At 28.2% G+C, this 10,390-nt stretch overlaps 1 protein-coding gene across 1 annotated transcript; it reads left to right on the top strand.

Moving 5' to 3' along the window:
* Nucleotides 1-2,589: 2,589 nt before the first annotated feature.
* LOC113858598 (chaperone protein dnaJ 20, chloroplastic-like) lies at nucleotides 2,590-6,386 on the top strand. The gene is made up of 2 exons (XM_027491300.1): nucleotides 2,590-3,080; nucleotides 6,030-6,386. The coding sequence occupies exons 1-2, from the start codon at nucleotides 2,658-2,660 to the stop codon at nucleotides 6,174-6,176; spliced, it is 570 nt and encodes a 189-aa protein (XP_027347101.1). The 5' UTR covers nucleotides 2,590-2,657; the 3' UTR covers nucleotides 6,177-6,386.
* Nucleotides 6,387-10,390: the final 4,004 nt, after the last annotated feature.

Genomic DNA, 10,390 nt, shown 5'->3' with positions numbered 1-10,390 from the left:
AATGTGTAATATGTTCTCTATTAATTGTCTCTTAAAATAAATGTTATTTCAATGATAGCTACAAGGAGTTGATTAGTAGATTTTTAAATTATAAGAAGTTAATTTAAATAATATAAAAACCACAAGAGGTATTTTGTATTTTACCTTTAAAGAAATTGGACAAACAACTACTAATAAAATGGAACTAAAGAGATAAATCAACTAATTATAGATTTTTTATGTCTTGACAATTTTTTTATGTATGTAAAATTGAACCAACTAAAGAAAAAAAAATCATTCTTTAATTTTTTAGATATTTTTTTTTTAATTTTCTATTCAATATCACATCTGTGAGTATGTATAATAAATGACAAATAAAAGACAGGTCTTACTTATAATTGTTTGAATTTTGTTTTAATTATATTATTAATTAAAATATAGTATAAATATAATTTTTATATTAATTACTACAGAAATTAATAGTTTTTATAAATATGATAATTTATAGTTAAATAACAGATTAAATAGTTAACAATAAAAATAAAAAGTTAAAAAATCATGATTAAAAAAATATAATTTTTTTCTATTTTTCTTTTAGAATTGTACATAAAATAGTAATGCTATTTTTACTTTTAATTATGATAGTAAATAGTTTTTTCATTGAAAAATAAACTTCTCGAAAACGAATACCTAACTTGAGGCTGTTGAGATTCGTCGTTTGTGCTACTGTGGTATTAAAAATTGAAGCAAATTATTTTCATTGAAAAAAATTGAAAGCCCAGAAGATTATATTTTTTTAATCGTGGTTTTGTTAGTTTTTCATTTTTATTGTTCATATAAAATCGAATTAAATTGAATTTTATATAAAAATATTTTAAAATTTATTATAACTTGCATAGATTTGTTGTGCTCTTATGTATTCTCGACTTTCACTCTCTTCTCTCAATTAAATAAAATTTTCTTTCGTTTTATTAACAAATTCATACCACTTTAATTGGTGTGATCTCTGTTCTTTTGCTTTCTTAATAAATTCATAAAAACAAAAAAAATTGCAAAGTTAAAAAATTATATAGAAATAGAAAGAAGAAAAATAAAAACATATAAAAATAAAAAAATTAATAATTAGAATCACAAAATATCATTTTATTTTTATTTTGTTATTATATTTAAATTAAATAAAACTGAATTATATATCACTTTTATATTCTGTTGAAATGATTTTTTTTTACTTAAAAATTGAACTAAATATAATTATGAATATTGCACACTTTTATGGGTATCTTTAGAGAAGTAATTAAGAATAAATAAATAGTAAATTTATGTTAAAATTATATTAGGATGAATTGAAACTAATTTAGATTAAAAATCATGAAATTGAAAATAGTTATATATTTTTAATAAAATATTTTTATTTTTTATTTCCTAAACTGTATTTTAAAGCTACTCGTTAGCTTCTTTTTAAAAAAAATAAATAAATTTGTCTATAAGAACAATTTAAATGACATCATAAAAATTAAGTTTAAATATGTAATTAGAGTATATAAATATAACATATTTTATAATAATTTTTTAAAAAAATTTAGTCACTAAAATATAAAAATATTAAAATTTAATTATTATTGTTAACCTTTCTTCTATTAAATTTTAAATTGATTTACGGAAAGTGACTCTCGTATTACTATCATGTCATTTTATTTTTAAAAATATTTTAAATTTATTTATAGTTTTACTTTTTATAAATATAACATATTTTGTGATAATAATTTTTTTATTAGAATTTAGTATATAAAATGTTAAGAAGTTAGGTTTAATTTTTGTTGTCAACTTCTTTTTTTTTAAGAGATAACTCAAATTTTTTATATCATTTTATTTTTAAAATATTTTAAACTTGTTTTTTTTTGTTACTATAAATGTAACATATTTTGTAATAGATCTTTATAAAGTTTTTTTTGTTAGAATTTAGTCTTTCTAGTAAACTCTTATTCTGTTGATTTTGTATGTTCATATGATAAATTTTATGTATCTGTATTAGGATTCTCATTAAAATATAGATTATTCAGTCTATTGTTAAGATGCTTGTTGAACTTTACAATGAAATTTTTTTATAAATATTTAAAATATATTCATAAATTTATTATAAATATTAATTTTAAATAATAAAATATTAAAAAAATTGAATAAGGTGACAATACATAACAATAATTAGTTGACTTTTTATTACTTAACATTAAAAAAAATTAACAATATAAATTAAATATTAACTTTTTAATATTTAAGAACTAAATTTTTAAAAAATTATAAAAACTATTACAAAATATGTAACATTCATATAGATTAAAATTATAATTAAATTTAAAATATTTTTAAAAATAAAATGACATGGAAGTGATGTATAAGCTTATATTGAATCCTAAAAATTATGCATAATAAATTTTTATTAAATATTATATAATCCAATATACTAATAATATTAAACACGTAAGTTAAAAAAAATTACAAATAAATATAAAAAAAATTTGAGTGAATTAATATCCTCAAGTAGGGGCAGGGTTTGTGAACCGAGTTTGTGGACGCAATGAAAATCCTTGGTTGGCCTCATTTATTATGGTTACTAGAAAAAGGAACGTTTAAAATTGAATGAGGAGAGAGAGAGATTGAGAGTGAGAGGGAGAGAGAGAATGCGGTGTTATGGCTTAATGATCCCTGGAAGCGACCGTGGGTTGTGCGTCCCAAGCGGAAGGGCGGTGTTTGTGAGGCCCAGCAGGCCCATGAGCGCAATCGTGGTGGGGTTGGGCTTTCCGAAGGCGAAGGCGAGCCTAAGAGATGGGTTGGTGGTGGAGGAAGAGACGAGCTTCTACGAGCTTTTAGGGATACCGGAATCTGGTTCGTTGACGGAGATCAAGCAAGCCTACAAGCAACTCGCCCGGAAGTACCACCCGGATGTGTCTCCTCCGGGTCGGGTCGAGGAGTACACTAAGAGATTTATTCAGGTGCAGGAGGCCTACGAAACCTTGTCTGATCCCACTCTCAGAGCCATCTATGATAGAGACATGGCCAGGGGCATTCGCCTTGCCTTCAACGCTCGTAGACACCACCATCTGGTATTTCACTTTTCTCTTTTTCCCTTTAATCACATAACTCCTCGTAATTGTGGCTCTGAGATGGTTGCAAAGACCGCGTAAATTGCACTATTGCTGCTGCAATTGCACTATTTCACATTTCTTATGCTTATATTTATAAATAGTTCAGCTTTAATTGTTCCGGTAATTAGTTGGATGATACAAACGTGCTTCACAAAATCAAAGTGGTACGGTGGTACTACTTTGTATTTGAAATTGTTATTAGAATCACGCGATTCAATTTGATGATTCAGCGAGCAGTGATTCGTATTAAGTGACGAATTGCAAATGGTGTTGGATTGTTCATTACATGCATGAATTAGTGTGATTTTGTAGCACTTTCGAATTGCACAATTCAATGATTTGCTGGGGGTGGGGTATCCTCATCAAAGATATTGAAAAGTAAAGTACACTTAAATTGTTAAATGAAAAGGAATAAAAGTAGTGCTACCGAATGCACCCTAATTGTTTTATATCAGCGTGCATTTAGTAGCGTTATTTTTGTTATTATGTTTTCATTTTTTGGAAACAAAGTCTTCGCACTGTCACTCACTCATGTTATGTGCACTTATTTGGCTACATCATTGCTTTGTTTTTGTTATGACTTATGACATACTACCTCCATTGCTATTTATCTGTCCAGAGAGTGCAGAAATAACACAGACCAAGGAATCCAGTCATTTTGTTGGAATTAATTGCTGAACTCACTTATTTACCCTATATTAATTTTTTTTTACACTCTTGAACTACTCAAATAGTGTAAATATTTTGAATGAATAAAAGGGTATTGGTGGAAGAATAGTAATTCATTTTGTCTTGAACTTCTACATGACCAGATAAATAAGAACTAAAATTTCCTTCTCTTTCTGCACAGATAAATAAGAACAGTAGTATGACACATGGCTTATGATTTTTATTTTGTGAGATTAATGGTTTAGTTGTTTTGTCAATTCTTAGTTTATAATTATTACATTGAAGACTATATACTATTTAGCTTATATACACATCAGGCTATTTTTCCTTGCATTTCTAAATCTTATGATTTGAGTGAGGATTCACGATTCTAAAGTAGCTTGGTGATTCAAAATTTGAATTGCCATTTAATAAATTCTTAAATTGTTTGAGTACTGATTTGTTTACCCTATCTCAGTCAGGAAACAAAGAAATGAACTGTTGAGTATCATACAATTTTGACCTGGAATGGAAATTACTTCATCCTGCACTTTTCATTTCTGTTATTTGATATTTCTGGTTGCTTATTATAATTTAATATAGTAATGGGAACATGATTCCCTCTCTGCACTATCTCCTTCTCTTTAAGTTCAAAAAATTTGCAGCTCTAGTGGTCACCCTGCTGCTGCTGGAATTTCTTTTTAATGATGGTATACAGATTCTTCTTGATGTTAGCTTTTTTAGTATTTAATGTCTGTTAAAACTGCTCCTATTCAACTTCTGCTCTGCACCTACCCATAATCAACTCTGTTTTTATAAATTATGTGGACTATGGCAGATTCTGTCTTATGACATTTTAATAAATCATTTTTTTATTTCTATTCTGTCTTTTGTCCTTTTTATTTTATTGAATACGTCAACTTCAATCTCAGCTCACCACCACAAATTTTGAACAAGTGCAATGTAATAGTAGTATATTAAATGTATAGTTGGCTCTTCAGTACATCAAAAGTACAAGTTATATTTCTTTTCCATGGTAGTATGTCAGATTCTTCCTGCTGTGAACTTATATTATCATTTTCTATGTCTATTGAGATTACAACTTACAAATTTGACTTTTGCCACTGTACCTAGTACTACCAACCCATAATCAATTATATTTTTATAAAATATGAGGGCTATAGCAGATCCTTCCTTATGACATTTTCCTGGTTTGAATAGATTGTTTCTTGATTTTTATTTTGGCCTTAGTTCTTTTTCCATTCTTTTTAATATATCTACTTCAATCCCAGCTCACCACTACAAAAACTGAATAAGTGTTTCATAATTTTATAAAATGTGTAATTTGCTCTTCTGCACATTAAAAGTTTGTACTAGTTAACAGTGTCAAAGGGCATAAATAATAATAACTATAATAACGATGAAAAGTATCCTCATTTGAGATTAACTATGTAATCTTGATTATTTCTGTATTCATATAATACTAGCACTATATTTTATTTTATCATGGTAATAAGTAGGTCCCACTAATGGACTTCATGAATCATGCATTTTAAAGAGACAAAGACCTTTTAATGTGAAGATGTTACTCACAAAAAACAAACTGAGCGTTTAAAGTAGAGAAAAATATTAAGAATTATTTGTAATTATAAAATATCCATTAAGCTGAATTTTTTTTTTTATTATACTGCAATATGGCCATATATCTTATATGGTAGTGAATGTTGTACCTTAGAAGAACAACATAAGAAAAAAGAAGTGACAAAAATAAGGATGTTAAGGAGGATGAGTGGACTATTGAGAAAGGACAAGATATAAAGTTATAGTATATGAAAGAATATTGAAATATTACCTATAATGAAAAAGATGATTGAAAATTGTATAAGATGATTCGGTCATGTGCAGAGAAGATTTTTGAAAGCGATAGTAAGGAGAGTGAATTGTGAGTTGAGAGAGACTTAAAAAAATCTTAGCCAAAGTTATTAAAAGAGACTTTTTGATCAACCAAATTTCTAAAAAAAGTAGTTTTTGATCAAGCTTAATGAAGTTGTGTAATATATGTAGCTGATCTTATCGAGTGAGATAAGGATTGGTACTCGATAAGGATTGGTTGTTGCTGCTTGTCCTGTTGTCCAATTTACTTAGAATTTTCAAAGAGATCTCTCCTTTCTAATTGAGGAAAAGGGAAAGTGGGGGCGATGGCAGCTAGAACAGTGTTCTTGTTATAAGTACTGATCAAAGATCTTGCTTTCCCATCAGGTCGTTGAACAAAAAAGCGAATGGAAAACTCGCTGGCAATCTCAACTGTCAGAACTGAAGAGAAGAAGTAAAAGCAAGGATGCTGCTGGAGCGAATATGTCATGGGCCGCTCGAATGCGCCAGCATAGAGATGACTTGTCAGATTAATTATGACTATGATTTTCCTCAGACGTCGCTGTGTATAACTGTATATATAGATTTGTACATCTTCCTATTCTAGATCAGTCCTATGTGCTAACGATATAGTTTGTCAAAAAAATAAATTTGCCTCTTTGCCATTTAAATATAATTATGGGTTTTCTGTATGGTTGCTATTTTTGCTGTGAGAAGACTTTTTTTAGTGCCTATTTATGTATATGGTGGGAGGAAAGTATTTTGCTGCGCATGTAGTTGATTATTTTAGTTTTCCCTAACAAATTGGTATTAGGAGCTATTGTTTTGATCTATGAATTTAAACGGAGGAAAATCAAGGGTGATCAAATAAAATTTATTAAATATTTATATAATGGGTTTAAGAATATATGATAATTTTTTAATAAATAGTAAGTTTTTATTGAAATTTGTAGTATTTGATATTATTAATGTATTTAATATTGTGATTTTTAACTAAAAACTTTATATATGTTTTCATTGTGTTTTTGAGTATTTGTTAAAATTATCGATTGATTAAACTCTACAATTGGGAAGATTGTAAAGTCCCTCATTAATTAAACCCCCTTTGAAAAGCTGTTGTTTTGTTTGGGCAGTGGTTGGAAGTACATGTAAGAAAGAGTTCGCAATATGTGGACTTTCATTTCGGCAGGTGAAGGATCAAAATAACAGAGTAAAGCATTTATAACTTGAAAGCTAACAAATACAAAATACTAATAAGAGGAATCAATGGTAGAACAACTAAGCATTTTTCAAGATACTGTGAATAAATTGACGGTCATAAATATTACATTAGGCGATGAGTTGTGAGCGTTGTTATTGTTTAGTTTCATGCCTGATAAATAACATTGATTGATTCAATTCCAAACAGAAAGTTGACATTGTTAATGGTATATCACATTGTCTTGAGGGGTTAGAACAGGGTGTGAGTTCGTTTTCCCGTTATGCACTCTTGTCCCTTTCTCTATCTCATACCCGTATACTCTTCTCCTGACCAAAATAGAAAGAAAGAGGATGATTAGTCTGCATTTATCATCTAAAGATGTAATGTCAAAGAGTTACAAACCTGTAAAGAGAACTTTCTTTCAAGATAACCTACCTTGAAGTTAAGGGTGAGTGGAGACTCTTCCCATTTAAAAGTCATGACAAACTATTAATTTAAGCAATGTTTTATTATGGATTTTAGATCACCTATCATAGATTCGAAGTCATCTTATAATCAAGTCAACCAAGTGAAAAGATATTCATTATACTCTCCTCAATTGACTAGTGAATATACTATATTCTAATCCATTTTGATATATATCAACCTCTCTTAGCAGTGGCAAGCAATTGTAAACAAGTTTTTGTTGGACATCTTTTCTTCCCTTTGGTTTGAATTTTGTATTATTAAATTTTAAGATTTAAGAAGAAAATGAAGTTTTAAACATCTGTATTATTAATTTCCAAATTTCATTCAAAATCTTCACTTTATGTATTGAAATCCTAAATTTGATAGTAGCTAGGGATTCAAAATTAGCTATATTGTTGATGCTGATTGTTTGAAAGAAAAAAAAAAGTCCTTAAGATTTGCATTAAGAAGGATAAAAGTGTAGTCTTATTAATTTATCAAGGTAATTAACTATAACTTTTTAAAAGAAATGGGATGGATGTATAGTATAAATATCTACAAAATGAGGAGAGTAGACCACTGTAATTTTGTTTTCATTTTTTAAAATTACCAACAAATTCGAATAATCTTTTGGTGAAACAAAGTGGAATATTTGATAACACATGGTAATTCTTGTGTGAAAAAACATTGACAAAAAAAGAGTAATAAACACATAAAAGTGAAAAGAAGTTGTCCCTTCTTGATAAATGATAGCCTAAGGTGGCGTATGTGCATGTACTAGTATTTATTGTGAACAAAACGTGTAACATTACTGAAGATGACAGCTCCAAATCTTAGTTGAACACGCAAGTCCCCATGGCGAGTCTATCGAGTAGCAATCCCGAATCTTGTCCCCACCCATGTTTATTTGTGTTAGAAATAACGTCTTCTTCCGCACTGATTTAGTGTACAGTGATTAACATATAATTAAAAGAAATTTGAGAAATATAAAGGACATTTCTGAGGCATTGAGTGTAATATAATATGATAAGTTACTTTATTTTGTTTTATTTTTTATATTTATTGATTAACAAGGTTACTTTAAATTCTTATATCAAAGAGAGTGATAAATTAAGAATTGTCTGGAATATGATAATACTTTTTATTATATTTTTACTAATATTTTATATAATTTTAAAAATTTTATAAAAAATATTGTTTTAAAACATATAATTTTATTATTTTTATACAAAAATTATATTAACATTTTTAATGAAAATTATTTTTAAGAAATTATATATTTTTAAAATTTATAAATTTTTGAGAAAAAGTGTAAGTAAAAAATTGTAAATTACTATTTTAATTATTTTATAAAATATGTTTTATAATTTTATAATTTTTGTTCTAATTATAATTTATTGCCTAAAATTAAAATTTTAATTATAAAAAATTGAATTTTTTAATATATATATATATATATATATAGAAAATAAAATATTTAAATAAAAATTAATTTTCAAATTTATTAATTTTAATAAATTTTTTATTTAAATATATTTTATTTTTATTATTTTTTATTTCAAATATTAAAGATAACGACCTAATATTATTTGCTTTACTGTCATGGTATACACTAATCGTAAGATAATATAAGAGTTCGTTATTATTTGATTATATTTTTATTTATCTTTCTATCTTTTATTTTTTTATTCACTAGACGAATCTGAAAATTTAGGTTGAATAAGTTATATATAATAAAAAATTATTTATAAATACTTCTTCAAATTATTAATATATATTGTCCTTGTTAGGGAAACACTAATTTTTTGATCTCTGCCTAGGTAGGATGACGTCTTTTCATACGTTGTTGACGTGGGGAGAATACTTGCAAAAGACACTTCGATGCTAAAGTTAGGTCTCGGTCCTGAGCAGTAAATGCTATTAAATATTCAAAAGTCAACTTTTTACCTATAACTCTTACCTTCTTTTTATAGTAAATATTATGGGCTAATGGGCTTATTGAGTCAGCCCTTGTTTTGGCCCTTTAATTAGAGTAAATAATAATTTGATTATTACCCTTAATTGGATTAATTACCTTTAAATCTGACCGAGAGGGTATTCAGCTTATCTTGACCGAGGGGCTCAGTTCCCTTTTTATGTAGATAAGATCAAGTAGTGTCTTATCCGGTACACTAGCCCCCCAAGCCCGAAGAGGTATGATGCAAGGGCTTTAATAATATACTTACCCATGGTATGCAGACAAAAGGGGTACCGAGTGTAACGCCCCGACTTTTGTGATATTAATTATTATTATTTATATAAGTATATATATATATATATATATATATATATATATATATGTGTGTGCGTATAAATGTAAATAGATGTTGTAAATTTGCATTGAAAGTGTAATGATGGTGGTTTTGTGTGTAATGAGTATGAATATATGTATGTATATGTATACGTGGGGGTATGATTGATTGAATTAGATTTTTTTGATGCTAGAAACAGGTTAAGGGTGTAATACTGGTTTATCCTCACTGCAACGAGAGAATTCTCGCTGTAGTGAAAGAGCTCTGGGAGAAAGGACCGAAATTGTCGCCTTCTTGTTGTAGTGAGAGATGTCTCGTTGTAGTGACAGAGTGACAGTTTGTGGTACATTTTTGGGTGCAGTCTGGCTGTAGCGAGAGGGTCTCGCTGTATCGAGATTTTGCAGAAACCAGGGTGCAGTTTCATCTGAGATTTTCGTTGTGGCGATAGAGGGCGTCGCTGCAGCGAGAGATGCCTCGTTACAGCGAGAGTGTCGCGATTAGAGGGGTTTAGGGATTTGAGATTCATTTCTCAAATTTCCTCCTAAATTTCTTCAATCCTCTCAACCCAAAGTCTTATTTCACCGATTAATTGCCTCCAAAGCCATTCAGGAGCTTGATTGAAGGTTGAATTTGTGTGGAGAACGCTTGGAGGAGAGTTTTAATGATTAGGGTTTCAATTTTTCATCCCTTTTCTCTATTTTCGTGATTTCCCTGGGTTCTCATGGAATTTCACCATGTATTTAGGACGAAATCCGTGAGGAGAAGCACTTCTTGGTAGATTTAGTGTGTGTGTCTTTGATTCGTGGTAA

Source organism: Abrus precatorius, unplaced genomic scaffold, assembly GCF_003935025.1.
Source record: "Abrus precatorius isolate BTA unplaced genomic scaffold, Abrus_2018 Scaffold2, whole genome shotgun sequence".
NCBI classification, from domain to species: domain Eukaryota; kingdom Viridiplantae; phylum Streptophyta; class Magnoliopsida; order Fabales; family Fabaceae; genus Abrus; species Abrus precatorius.
This window is presented reverse-complemented; position numbering and strand designations above follow the sequence as displayed.